The sequence below is a fragment of the Anser brachyrhynchus genome (assembly GCF_964034855.1).
Source record: "Anser brachyrhynchus genome assembly, chromosome: 14".
Taxonomy (NCBI): Eukaryota; Metazoa; Chordata; class Aves; order Anseriformes; family Anatidae; genus Anser; species Anser brachyrhynchus.
In genome coordinates, this window is record NC_137709.1 from 7,392,988 (window position 1) to 7,407,251 (window position 14,264).

Sequence of the window (14,264 nt, forward strand, 5' to 3'; positions counted from 1 at the left end):
CTCCGAGCACCTCTGTCTTTCAGAAAAGCAAGGCCCAGGGACAGATTGCTCCGTGCTCCTTCCCTGCAGGGCGAGGAGCTGCCTGCGAGCCCAGCAGTCTGGGTCTGTGCTTGGATTTAGACCTGCCCCAGCTACTGGTGTGATGAGTTGGGTGGGCTCAGCTCGGCCTTCCCCGGCCAGGGGGCCTGAGGGCTGGAGGGCAGGCGAGTGCCGTTCCTCAGCGGGGGTCACGCTGGCGCCTCTTGGGGAGAACACGAGCGTTATCCGCCCCTGGCCAGCATGCGTGGCCCCTCGATTTTTAGTGGCATACGGCACTGAGGTGTTTCCACCACTTCTCAAGTTGCGATGGCCGGGTGAGCCTTGGTGCGCCTTGAGCCCAGGGTTTGGCTGTGAGCTGAGCAGCGGCCTGGAGGCAGCGCCCGCTTTGCCTTGGGGCACAGCTGGTAGGGAACGTCCCTGAGGGGACCTGGCAGCAGTTGTGGCTTCTGGAAGGGGTGTCCCGGGCCTCTCGTGGGCTCTGCGGTGGCCGGCCGGGCTGAAGGTGTGTCTGGGGAAGAGCTGGTGGGCCGGGCTGCCGGGAACGCAGGCTGGAGAGCTGCGTCTGGCAGGGCTGCACCGAGGGGATCGTGTGCCAAGGCCTGCAGTCGTTGGCTGGCACAGAGGAGTTCCTCTTCTCAACCGGTGTTTTGCAGTATTATTTTCTCAGTTGTTAGGTTTTTTTTGGTGGTACCCAGTCCCACCAGCTGATCCAAGCGGGTGGGATGTGCCTTAACCACCACTTCCACCTCATTTCTCCTCAGAGAATTTGGCTGGGAGTTGCCCAAGCAGGGAAATACAGAGATGGCCTCTTATTTGGGACCCGATGGCTCGAGCACAGGGTGTTCCTGCTCGTTGTTGTAGGAGCCTGAGCTCATCAGCAGTCCTCACAGAAGTGCAGACTGTTTAGATGTGCCTGGGTGAAGTGCCATTGGAGGGCTGCAGCAGAACGTGCAGTCTGCACAGGCTCCAGGCTGGTGCTTGGAGGCTCTTCTGGACCCTTTGGCTTTTACCCAACGTGGCCATGAGCCCTCTGCACGATGACGGAGGGAGTTTTGATTTTATTATATTTATTTTGCCACTTGCTTCTGCTGCTCCCAAGTGGGATGGAAGCATCCCTGCCTGAGGACGCCTTGAACTGCGCTGTCAGGGGCAGAGAAGCAGCAGCTCGCTGGCAGGGGCGTGTTTCTGCAGCTCCTGCATTGGCTGAGCCCTGGCCAGAAAGCAGCGCCCTGCCAAGGGGTAGTCCTTGCTGCAACTCTTGTGACTTTCCAGCTGAATGTGTGTTTTGGGCAGCTGATAAGCTGGAGCCAGGGGCCTGCCCCCTGTCCTAGGAGGACCTTGGCTTGCTGGCAGCCTCCCTTCCCCCTATTCTTCCAAGTTCCTTGAAGAAAGTATAATGTATTGCTCCCTGAAATACGCTGTTTTCATAGCTTCTTAGGAAGCCTTTATCTACAGGGTTTCTCCGCGCGTGGTGCCTTTCCTGCCTGCATCTCCAAAGAATGAATCTTACCTCTGATCCTCTCCAGCTGTTCAGCACACGTCGTCCTTCCAGTGACAAATAGGGTCGATTAGGAGACCTTTTTTTGTGTGTGTGCTTCTAACTGGGAATTGCCCGGGGGTGGGAGGGGTGAGTAGGCTGTTGCTTCGGGACCTGAACCCCTCCAGATCCCAGCAGCTCTGCTCCGAGGGCTGTACTTGCTGAGAGCCATCTGAAACAGGAAGGCGATTGCCCAGGGCCACGTGTGATGTTCCACCAGCACCCTGGGGGTGCTGAGGTGGGTGCCTGCTCAGGATTTGGCTGCCCCCTGCTCTCCCCTGGCTGGTCACAGCGTTACGGTGTGCTCTGTGCAGGTCTCCGTTTGGTAATGCTGGGCACTGGGGTGTCACCAGCTAGCTCGTGGCGTGGGACTTCGGACATCTCACGAGCTTTTTATTCCTCACTGCTGTCTGTTAGAAACCAACACAGAAGGTTATTAATGAGAGCAATACGTTCAAGTAAACACTAACTTCTTCAAAATCTTTCTCGCAACAAGTGGTTGAATTGAGGTGGGTTCCAAGCTAGATTGATATTTAACTTGGGACACTAAGAAAATACTTCCTCTGTTTAGCTAAAGTAAACAAATCAAGAGAGGAGGGACCGTTTAAATATGATTTGCGCTCCAGCTGCAACCAATACTGATATTTTCTTTTTTTTTCTTTTGCAGATATATTTCCAGCTGACGGCCAGTCTGGTATGTATTAATTAAAAATGGAGTTCTTCAGCCCTCCCTCTGCCCTGTCTTTCCTGCACTTCTCTTTCTGCAGAGTCAGCATTAATCAAATTTAGATGACTGGTAGAGGAATATGCAACAGACATTATTTAAAAAAAAGAAAAGGGGGGAAAAAAACTAAAATTTTGTTATTTCTGTATGGCAAGTGATATGTTCATGTTTTCATGTAGTGATGGTCACGGGCTCTTCCTCCAGGCTGATACCATTGGGGTGCCAGGACTGATAGAGGGGTTTTTCTTTTACCCAGAGATAGCACTCGGGCAGACTCTGTGATCCCAGGAGCTGTAGTGCCTTTTGGATGTCCCATAGCAAAGGCATTGGGAATCAGGGTCAGTTTGTGGTGAAGCGGCCTTGTGCAACCATGGTCACATCACTGTGTCCACCTCCTGCCCGCATTTCAGGCTTTGCAATGGGATCACGTTTTCCAAGTTCGCAGCAATAGCGGGAGGATAAATTGCTCCTGATGGTGAAGCACTTCATGATTAGGATTTGGAAGTACAAAAATCAGCTCCGTTGTCTTAAAGCTGGTTTCAGTAAAAAATTAACACTGTTTTTGAGAGATCCGGTGTGTCGTCAGAGACAACTTCATGAACTGAACAGGGGGTTGGAAGTTGTGCATGTGTACTTGTTTCCAGAGCTCTAGCTGGCTAACAGGGCCATCATACACAACGAGATCCACTGGAGCTGCTGAAGATGCCTCTGGGTTTTAGAAAGGCTTTCAAATGCTTGGGTTGCTTTTCACAATTTCAATCACTTCCAGAACATGCTTGGAAGCAAAATATTAAGTACGATGTTGAAGGAGGAAAGGTGTTTGTCCGTGCATTGAGTATGGCAGGTCTGAAGCCAGGATGGAGCGATGACTGCACAGAAAAATTTCTGTGACACAGAGGTTTTTCTTTCTTCTTCCCACCCCTCGTAAGATGCTTTTCTCCACCCTGCCTTCATCGGGTGTTGTGTTCTGCAGACTCAGATGGCCTTTGGTTGGCACCACTCCACGCTCTGTGCTCCAGCTGGTGGTGGGCCCTCACAGCTGGCTCCGGGGTGGGGCACAAGCGTGCATCTGCGGCAGGCGATAGCGTGCGTTGCAGCAAGCGCGTTACGCGTCAGTAGGGTCGCAGAAAACATTGCCCGCAGAGCTGGGGGGGGCACTCTTCTGTATTTTTAAGTAGATAAATGAAAGCTTAAGCAGGATTTCTCTTACTGATAGGTCTGACACCGCACAGTTCTGTCTTGTGCTTTCTTGAGAAAAGCCTTAAAACCGGTGCTGTGCCGCTTCTTCCCGTGCGCCGAGTCACCTGGAAGCCCCGATGGCTCCAAACACAGCCGTGTGGATGCGCCGAGGGCAGGGTGGTGCTGCCAGCGGGGTGCTCCCAGACCAGAGCCTGGTGTCCTTTTGCCCAAGGAAGCGTTTAGCACAGTGACCGAAGATGCTGGCTTGTGGTAAAAGGGTTGGGACCTGCACGGGCGAGGAGCCTGAGCCAAAGCACCAGCCATTTTGTAGGCACGGCAGCAGGAGCATGCCCCAGAGCGTGTACCTGCTTGTTGGTGTGAGGATGCTGGAGGCGTTGTGCCCTCAGCGTGGTGTCACGGGCAAGCACAATGGAGGTGGGAAGGTAGCAGCGTTTGCATCCTGGTTACCTAACAGCATTTGGAAATAAAGCTGCTCCCTCAGAGACTACCAGGGGCCTGCCTCGTGTCTGGCACAGCCGTTCCCAGTCCTCTCCCACGCTGAGCAGCCAGGCTGCAGCAGCTGCCGGTTGCTTTTCAGAAGAAGCCACTTGAGACCTCGTGATCCGGAGCTCAGGTGAACCTCTGAGAGATCTCAGCATCCTTGAGAAACGTGTGCTGGGCTCGTTTGTGTGTTGGCAAAGCGGGAGGAAAGGCTTCCTCCCACTCGTGCTCCCCACTTCTGCTGTCAGAGGAGGGCTGTGAAGATGTCTCCGCTCTGTGGACGTGTCAGCTGTGAACATCTAACCCCCCACCAGGCTGCCCACCTCTCAGGACATGTCACCGCAGGAGGTGCTGAAGTTTGCTGCCTGCTGTTTAACGAAGAACTTCTGCTTGCTCCAGACACATCTGCCAGCTTCATGCGATGCTCCTGCTGCCGGTTTGTCAGGGGATGCCTTCCCGACATCGCTGCACTCAGCTCATCTCCCTCGGCAGCGGGGAACCCCAGCCTTTCTGGTCACACCTCCTAAGGGCTGCCTCTGCTCAGCTGAATTCCTTTCCTCTGTACACCTGTAACACTGCCGTGCCCTTGTTGAAATGCAGAGACCAGACCTGCCTGCGGGGTTCAGTTTCATACAGCAGCAAGCGATGCTCTTTGTCTCATTTTCACTACCCCTGATGATTTTTTTGGTTGTCTTCATCCTGAGCTGATCATTGGAGAGCTGTCAGCAGAGCCCGATACACCTTCCTTGAGTTATAAACGCCACTTTGAATCGAACGCTGTTGAAGTTCCTTCATAAAGAGATGTGGGTGATGCTCCCGCTGCAAGGAAGCAGTTTTTAGTCCTTTATAAAGAAAAGGAGGGGAGACGGATCTTTAAATTAGCAGAGAAAGCGCTGTGTTGCGCTCCCTTCTGTAGCCGGCTGCTCTCAGCTTCCTTTGGGAAGGCTCGCTCTGATTAAGGGCTTTTTGCTCTTTTTTACTTTTTTGTGTGTTGAGAAAGGGGAGGCAGCCGCCTGTGGCGCTGGAATCGCCTGGATGGGCGAGCGTGTTTCGTGTAGCAGGATCCACGTGGCTGTGCGCCCTGGAAGGAAACTGGCCGTGTTTGTTACATCAGGGTTACTGAGAAGAGGCTTGGGTTGTGCTGCCTTTGGCTTAAGGTGGGGGGCTTGAGTAAGGATGTTTTATTCTGTGCCTGGAGAGCATACCCTGAAACGGGCTCAGCTGATTTCCAGAGCAACGCTGCTTAGAGGGAGACCTAGGTCTGGCCTCCCTAAACCTCGGTGTTTGCAGTTCCTGGTCCAACCACCACAGGACGGTTGCTTTCCCCTGCCCCGAGAGATGGGACTGCATTTCTGGCTGGTGGTGGCATGGTCATCTTGGTCTCGCAAGCTGAGCCGCTGTTCTTAGACAGAATCAAAGAAGCAGATCTGCAGCTGGTTTGATGCAGGCTTCAAGCACGAGGTCTGGTGGCCGCTTTGCAAGTGCGCGGTGCCCAAGGGAGGCGGCTGGTCCCGCAGGGAGGGCTCTGCAGAAGCAGAGTTGGGCAGAGGAATCGCAGCGAGGAAGACTTAAGAGCGATGTTATTTGGATTACCTCAGTCTCCTTTCTAGAAGCGCAGCCTCTGGATCTCCTCTTGGGGGTGACAGCTCCTCCTGAGGTGTGTTTTGTGTCAAGTTTGCACCTTTTCCTTGCACGACCCCCTCGCCTCCCCCCGCCGGTGCCTGCGGTGGGAACCGGGCGGTCCCTGCTGGAAGGGGGCTCGCGGCAGCACTCGGCTCTCGCTCCCTGTCTGATCGCTGTTAAATATTTACAGTGAGACGTACCAGATGCTTCTGAGGAAGGCTTTTTGTCAGCTTCCAAGCCCCTGGTCGCAGCTGCAGCGAGGCTGACGGCCATTAAAGGGCTTGCATCTGTGCGGAGCCCTCGGCTGGGCTGCGACACGGTGACCTCGCGTTGCTCGCGCTGCGGGCCCCGCCGCTTGTGCTGTCTCATCGGCTGCAGCGGGCTGCGGGTGGAGAACACCCCTCTGCGGATGACAAGAGATTAATGATGTCTGGTCCTCAGGCTTTTTTCTTTGAAGCTCCTCCACCGCGCTGGGAGGGGGAGCGGGCGATGCTCTTGCAGGGCTGGCCTTTTGTAGCCGCGCACCTTTCTCCTGGGGCCGTCTCTGCGCGGTGACAGCACACGCGTGACCCCCGCACGGCTGCTTCTGCCCCCTTTTTGTTCCAGGCACAGCCCTGCCTGCCTCCTCGGCTTCCACAGAAGGACGAGCGGGTTCGTCCAGGCGAGGCAGAGCTCCCAGGGCCAGCTCCGAGCATCACCGCCCTCCTGCCCTCCAGGGCTGGATCCCGCAGCGGAGCCCCGCTTCTCCTCGCCGCCAGCCCAGCAGCCGGTGCCTCTGTGCCGAGTGCTCCCCCTGTGCTGGTCACCCCGGTCGGGTTCCCGGCATACCTCCTGCTTTCCAGATAAGCTCCAGGACCTTGGGCTGGGCCCTGTTTGTCGCGCTTGGTGCTTTATCAGCTCTCGGCCGCTGACAAGGTGACCTGCAGCACCAAGGACCGGGCGGGAGGGAAGGTCTCCCCGGCCCGTGCCGTGCTTTGGGATGGCACCGCTGGGACCCGCAGCACGTGTGTGTGTGTGACCACGTGCACCCCGCATCACTCGTGTGCTGAGCACCCCGGTCTCGGCGCTGCGACCCGGCTCGGTGCTGGGCTTGCAGCGCGCCGTGTGGAGGTCGGCTCCGCGGCGAGGCCGGGCCCGGGAGGGGCGGTCTCGCTGGGTCATCGTTTTTCAAACTAAATATAGTCGCCTGTGCTTTCATAAGGCTGGGATTTTTGCGTCACGTGATTGTCTTATCCCTCCTGGCCGGCAGTCAGTCAGAGTAGGGGATCTTGTGTCTGAATGGGTAATAATTAACTGTTAACTAGCTTTTCATTAGAGGCTGGCAGAACAGGCAGAGCGGTGCCGCAGAGGTAAGCAGGAGCGGAAGAAACCCCTCGGGGTCCGTCATGGAGGGTGGAGGCCAGTGCTGGTAGGACACCCCCCCTTTAATTTGCAAATCAGCAGCCCCCAAAGGTGAGCGGGTTGGTTTTTCTCGGGCGTTTTACGAGGAGTCGCGAGTCCTGCCGTGTCCTGCGCGTCTGTCCTTGCCGTCCTGTACTTCCTGCTCGCGTCGCCCCTCCCTCTCCCCAGCCGCTGATTTTTTTTTTTTTTCAGGTCACGAACTATCAGCTGGGCTCCGGGCCGCCCTGGAGGAGAGCCTGACCCTCGGCCTCCTCCACGGCTTGGCTCCTCTGCCTGCCCTCATTCTCCCCGGGCCGCTGCAGCCTCGTCTCGGTGCTGAGCGTGCCCCGCCGTCCTCCCCGCCCCGCCGCCGAGGTGCCCTTGCTGTGCCTCGGCGCCCCGAGCAGCAGCTGAACCAACTCGCCTCTTTTCTCAGGGTCTGCAGCCCCAGCCCGCCCCTGACGGACGTCCACAGGTTGCAGGACCGACGTGGCGTCTGCCGCTGCGGGAGCCGCGAGCGCTGCCGGCTTTTCCAGCCCTCTCCATTAACCGTTTAATCCGCCGGGGAGCGTTTGCAGATGTCCTCGGAGGCATCGGAGCGGCTGGCGTCGCTCTCCTGCGGGATGACAGGGGAATTGCTGGCTCAGTGCTCGGCCGGCCAGGGACGTGCCCGTGCCAGGGAAGCCGGGTCAGGCGCCGGGGCTGGAGCTGCGCAGCACCGTGGGCGCTACTCCGCTCTCCCGGGGACAGCGAGGTGGCTCCGTATTGCGCCCTGCTTGTGACACCAGGGAGCTGGGCATCCCCGGCTGCGTCCCCGCTGCAGTTTGGGAGCCACCGGCTCTCCCAGCAAAGACCATGGGAGAAGCCAGCTTTCCTCAGAAAACTGGGGAATTTCTTGTCGTCTCCTCCTGCGCGACCCAGGGATTGGTGCAGGGCGTGCGTGTTTGGTGTCTGTGGTGAAAGTTTCCTAGAAATCCTCTTGAGGAAGGATGTCACTTGAAAAGGCAGCCGAAAGATGTCACTTGCCCTTAAGATGGTTCGTTTGCTACCTTTAACAGCAGTCAGCTGTGCCAGGAAAAAATCCACGGCATCCTCGCTGGTGCTGTTAGTGCTGGAAGCACCCGGTGGCATTTCTTTACCCGCTCCTTCCTGACCGCAGCTTGGCTGCGAGCTGAAGGGTTCTTGCCCTGAACCGGAGGGCTGCGGGAGAGCTTTGTGCAGCGCTGGTAAATCCGCACCAGTCCTGGGAGCAAACTGGAGTCAGACACTGCGGGTGTGTGCGTGCAGGAGCTTGTAGCTCAGTTACAGGCCTTCAAAAAGAAATTCTGTTCGTAGCCTCCCTGTGACTGGGGCTGCGTGCTAACGGGTGCCCCCGCTTGTTGGGAAGCGCTGTGCCCACCTGCGCTGCCTTTGGGCTGCAGTCAGCAGGGGGACAGGCTCTGCAGATTCACCTTCCCCTGCTCGGGAGCCGTCTGAGGAACATCAGCCGAGGGATGCGAGGCGTTGCGGAGCTGGGAACAAAGCTCCGGAGCCGTGCTCCCAGCCCAGGGCTCTGGCTCCGTCCCGCTGCCGCCCATCAGCCTGCCCTCAGCCTGCCCCTCTGCGTTTTCCTGGGGCCAGCCCCCGTGCTCCGGGAGCTTGCTTTAGGACACCCAGGTAGGAGTGTTCCCATGCTCTCCGCAGCGCTGTCAGATGCCCTTTTTGAAGTTATTTTTAGCGAGTGATCTTTGCAGCCGTCGCAGAGCTTACATTGCGGAGAAGTGTAGGCAGCTCCTCGCTTCCTTCCCTGTTACAGCAGGGCTTGTGAGGTGGAGCCGTCTGCCGAGGAGCTGCAGAAAATTGCTTGGAAGGCTTTGAGCCGCGGCGCCTGCAGCTCGTCTCGCTCCTGCCGAACGTGCTTCCCACGTGCTTCACGGGATCCTGCTCTGCTCTGCGCTTTGAGGGCTTTTGCTTGGTCCTCACCTCGCCCGTCGTACAGCAGTTTTTCTTGCACGTGCAAGAAAATTCGCAAAGGTGTTGGAAGTATCCCTCCTAGCGGCTGGCCCTGCCCACAGAGGTGTGCTGCCAGCTGGGAGCTGTGTGACCGCGTGCCCTGGGCAGTGGTGCTGGCTGCAGCTGGTTCCCTGCAGTCCCGGAGCAGGAGATGCCAGCTGGTCGTGCCGGGAGATGCTTTCCTTGCGGCAGCATCTCGTGCATCTCATTTAAAACTCCTGGCGAGCTCCGTTCCGGTGCTCCCTTGATTTTCCACCCTCGTGCATGCACCCCTCCAGCTACAGCTGCGGTTCGGTGGGAGGCAGAGCGGCGCGGTGTTGTGAACCTGGAGGAGGCGCGCTCTGTGTCCCAGTTTGCCCTGAACTGTGCTGGTTTCGTGTACCTGGTGCTGTCCTCAACAAAACGCCAGCGTGCGAAGCCAGCCGGTGCTGTAAATCCCAGAATTTCCTGATGTGTGCAGGGCTTTGGGACAGGCGTTACACCACTTGTAATGCGGGGAAGGCTGGTGGGAAGGGGAAGGCTGCCATCAGCTTACAGGGCGCGTCTGCCCTGCACGACTCATCCTCCAAACCTCTCTGGAGGAGGCGTGGTGCCGGTGGGCACAAAGATCACCGGCTGTGGCCTCTGACGCCTGGGCTCGGTCAGGCTCCAGCACCAAGTCGGGCTCAGCCCTGGCTCGCTCCCTGCTGGATCCCAGCTTCTTGTGGGAGCTGCTCTGCGGGTCAGCGCTGCCCCGTCCCCCAGGTCCGCCCTGCGTGCTGCGTCCCTGGAGGGACTCGTGCCCTGCTCCAGAGGACTCTGAAGGTGTTGGCTGCCTCCAGAGCGAGCGGCTTACCCCCAGGCTGACTTCCTGTGCCTGCACAATGAGTCTGCACAAAAACGGTGTGACCGAGCAGTGAAGTAGCATCCTGCGCAGCGTGGGAGGGAGGGAGGCTGCTCCGGGGAATCCGGGGCTTCCAGGCTCGCCGCTTCCACCCCGACAGGATCGGCAGCACGGAGCCGTGCCCCTGCCTCAGCCTCTGCAGCACAAAGTCCAGGCTCTTGGCTGAAAACCCGCCTGCATCAGCAGTTTTTCCTAGATGCCAGCCCGCGGACTAGCAAGGCTCTGGGGCAGGCCTGCTCCCTTCGGGGGGGGGACTTGGGTCCCGGTGGCTTGGATCCTGGGGAGGGAAGGATGTGCTGTGTCAGGGCTGGAGCACGTGCAGAGCCCCAGGACTCCGCATTCCTGCGGGCATCGGCTGCCCTTTGAGAGGCTGTCGCAGCTGGAGCGAGAGCGCTTGTCCACGCCGCACCTGAGCGGGGTGCCAGGAGCAGGCAGGACAGCTCACTTGCTGGAGACGCAGATATTTCTGCTGCGTAATGCCCAATCCCTGCCCAGCCCTGCCGATCTATTCCACCTCTCCCATCTGCCTTTTCTAAAATTTCTTCGCAGGCTGCGGTGGGTGTAAGGGATGGCAGGGAACCAGGCTGGCTGCTGGAGGGTTCGATTTCCCCCGGTGAGGCGGTAAATGTGTCTTGTAGGCTGTGTGCAGTGGTCCTGCAGCAGATCCCTCGCAGGGGAGCACGCTCAGGTGCAGAGCTGTTACTGTGCAGGCTTCAGGTCCTTGTGCAGTGGCTGTTCTGCTCCCAGGTATCAGGGGTTTGCTCACCTGGATGCTCCCTTCTTGCCCTGAGACTTACGAAGACGGCTGCTTTACTGCAGCCAGCTGCTGTCTGGAAGGAAAACGCGAGAGTTTTCACAGCCTCACCCATCTCGGTGTTGAGCAGGTGCTTCAGGCAGTAAGTGCTACAAGGCAGGGACTGCTTTGGCTGTGCGTGGGCCATGGTAGGGGTCTGACAGCAGCACTGGTCCCAGGATCCCAGTGCTCTCACCCATGCATCGCCCCCTCAATCGGCAAGGTTGTCTTGGCTTGGCAGCCCCATGCGAGGATGATCTGATCCCCCCTTGGTGCCACAGGCAGCAGCAGGCACAGCCTGGGGGGATCAGTTCTGGCAGCCTTGCTGCTGAGGCCAAAGCGCTGGGCTGAGGATGAGCAGGGAGGAGACAGGAGGCCGCAGATAGCGGTCGGGATCAAAACTTGAGACCTGCTTTCTATTTCTGACTGCCCTCGCATCTGCTCTTCGACCTCAGGCAAGCCACTGCTTTCTTCTCTGGTCTCTGTCCCCTTGTCAGGCTTGCACAGCTAAAACATGGGCTTGTTCCCTCTGCAGCCGTCCTGTCCATCCCCTAGCGCAGGGGCAGCCTGGTCTTTGTGCAGGTTCTCAGGCAGTGCTACTGCAACTGGATCTTACTGCAACCAACCAAACACAACAGGAGCCTTGGGATATGCCGGGGCACAAACCTCCTGGGTCAGTCTCCTGCTGGTATTTACATCAGTCAAAACCTGCAGGCTCTGCACGCCCTGCGAAGTGAAGGGAGGATGGTTTGTGTCCTTCCGAGGTTCCCCTGGGTGCTCAGTCAGGTTTTAGTAGAGCCATTGGTTGCAGGCAGCCCCCCTGCTCTGCTCAGCAAGGAGCTGGGGCGCTGAGCATCCATCCGAGATGACCTCTGCGGGGCTGGATGCCCCCAGGGCCGCCTGCAGGGTGCCTGGGGGGCGGCTGCCCTGCACCCTCACTGCCCCTGCTCTGCCCTGCTCCCTGGCACTGCTGCTGCCTTGGATGGGGTCAGTGTGGCCTCAGAGAGCTGCAGGGGGTGTCCTGGCAGTCCTTTATGTGGTCCCAAGCACCAAAAGGGAAGTGTCTTTTTTTTTCTTAATTTTTTCATTTCAACTTTTTGCCCTGGACGCCTCTATATGGGTGAGTGACACCCCGTTGCTCCCCGTTTACCGAGCTGATGCAGTGACAGGGCAGCAGGATTTTTGCCGCGCAGTTTGGCAGGGGCCCTCCCGGCTGTGTGCCACGCGACGCACCGCTGTCCTTGGGGGAAGGTTTGCTTCTTTTTTCCAAGCCCGAGTGCATGGCTTAGCCTTGTCTGCCTGCCTGCCTGCCGGCACAGTCACACCCCCTCGCTCTCCTGCCTTCGTGTGAGCAGTGCTGATCCCATCCCGATCCCGTCAGAGATCTCGATGGGTCCCGACTCCATCCTGCCCCCGCCGCATCGCTGGCCTGGCTGCGCTCCCTGGATCAATCCCTCCGTCAGGCTGCGGTGCCCACACCGCTGCAGTGCTGTGCTCGGCGTGTTTTGTCTTCCCCAGTGCTCTGCACATGCTAATTAGTCCTCTCAGCTAGATAAGGGCTCCCTGTTCCTATCTGGCTGATAAAACAAGTTCTGCTAGTTGCCTTAAATCAGCTCCTCTCTCCCCCGTAAAGATGATGGAGTCCGGGGCACCCACGCCTCTGCCCTGCCTTCCTCTGTCCTGGCAGGGTGTGGGGGGCCTCTGGGGCCGCAAAAGGGCATCTTGCCCCCAAAGATGCTCAGAAACATCTCTGCCTGCGAGGCTCCGGAGCTGAAACACCCGGAGAAGAGGGCAGGGGGCCGTCCCCATCACTGTGGGGCTGCAGCGGGGTGGGAGCAGGCATCCAGCGGGAGGTTTGCAGCGGGCTGGGGAGCCCTGCTGCCCCCCAGCCCTGTGCTCAGCCAGGCTGCGGACGGAGCTCAGTTATTATTTTATTTTTTTCCAGCAGTGCCAGGTCCCTCGGTGCTGTCAGGGCAAGGCAGGTGCTCCCTACCTGCGGAAAACCGGGCCGGCTGCGGGTTTGCGCTGTAGCGCTCGGCGCCTTTTGAAGCTATATTTAGTCGGTGACATCCGTGGGTGTCGAGTGGAAGATTTTTAGGGGCTGGTTTGGAAGTGCTCTTTCTTCCTACGCTGGTGGGGAAGTTTAAAAGCCTCGTGGCAAGCTTTGCGCCGTGGAGCCGGGATTTTCATTGAGGTGCACGTGGAATAAGTGAGGCGCACGTGGGGATCGCCGCTGTTGGGCGGCGGGGGCGGCGGCAGCAGGCTGCGCTGCTCCTGGGGGAAAGGGAAAGGATTTGGGGACCCAGCTGAGAGCTCGGGCTCTCCCTGGGGTGAAATCCCCACGTGGGAACGAAATCGCCACGTGGGAGCGTTACGAAAGGGAGCTGGGGAGGGGGAGCGCAGATGGCTCCATGCTGCAGTGCCTGACTCTGCCTTACTGACACTTCAAAGTCTCCAGCGCGGAGCGAGGCAGGGCCAGCAGGATGAATCATGCCTTTCGAGGCGAGGAAGGGGACCGGTTTTGATCATCTAGGCAAAGTCGACCCGGCTTATGCAGCAGATCAAAGCCGGCTTTGAATGGAGCTAGGTAGGCTATCCAGGGTGGGTCCTGGGGTGTCCCCAGATAGCCCCTGCAATTCCTCGGGGCTCTTTTCCTCACCTTCCCCCTTATACCCTGGTCTGGAGCGCTTTTGTTTCGAACAAAGCCGGCGGAGTTGGTGCTGCAGGGCTGCTGGTGCTGTGCAGAAACGCTCCCTGCTGCCAGAGGGACGGCCCCGGGCTGAGCAGGGGCACAACCAACAGCGGGTGCACGGCACCTTGCTCGGGCTGTCCCTCGAAGCCCCTCGGCCCTGCTGCTGCTCACAGACCTTCAGCCAAAAGCGGGAGGCGGGAGACAAGTTTCTTTTCCTAGTTTTGGGATTTTCCTGGTTTTGGGAAGGCGGTGTGTGAACAGGGGCCGGGACAGGTCACAGAGGGACCGCTGCCCAGCACCCTCAGCCGTGCTGCCAGGCCCTTACTGCTGTGCAGGGCCCGGGGGAGGCAGCGTGCCCTGGAACAAAACCTTGGTGAAAAGCTGCGGAGGCTGAACCTCGTTTTGAGCCTCATTACAGCCTTTTTGGGACGGGTGCCGCAGCCTGACCTCGCATTGTTGTTCTGGCAGGGTCAGTTCCGACAGCAGTTTCCACGCGAGGCTTTTAGGGTATGAACCTCAAAGCACCCCAGAGGCCCTCGGGTCCCTAATCGCTCTGGGCTGCGGCGGGGTTTAGGCGCTCCTCAGATCCGGCTCCTTCTCTGCGGACGTTCCCTCTCGTGAACTTGCTGCCCCGTGCTGGGACGCACCGGAGATCAAAGCGGGGCACGAGGCGAGCAGCGGCTGCGGGCTGGGCCCACGTGGGTGCGGGGAAGGCCGGCGGTGCCGGGGAGACGCCTTGCCTGGTCAAGGGCATGTTTGTTTTGCTGTGCCGAACGGCAGGTCGGGTTCTGCGTGGAGCAGGCTGAACTCTTCGCCACCCCTCTTCCCTGGCTGGCAAGGCCGAGCGGGGAGGGCTGAGCTGAACGCGGGGTGCCGAGGCTCAAGGCCCCGTCTGCTCGGGGAATCGGCCACCTGGGTGAA

General features: G+C 58.7%; 1 protein-coding gene across 4 annotated transcripts in view; it reads left to right on the forward strand.

The window, feature by feature from the left end:
• Positions 1–14,264, forward strand: part of LARP1 (La ribonucleoprotein 1, translational regulator) — a 45,384-nt gene that overhangs the window by 13,586 nt on the left and 17,534 nt on the right. For all 4 annotated transcript variants that reach the window (XM_080555840.1, XM_080555841.1, XM_080555842.1 and 1 more), the window contains exon 2: positions 2,244–2,270. In XM_080555840.1, the coding sequence (XP_080411966.1) occupies positions 2,244–2,270 (27 nt within the window). The remainder of the gene's footprint in view (positions 1–2,243; positions 2,271–14,264) is intronic.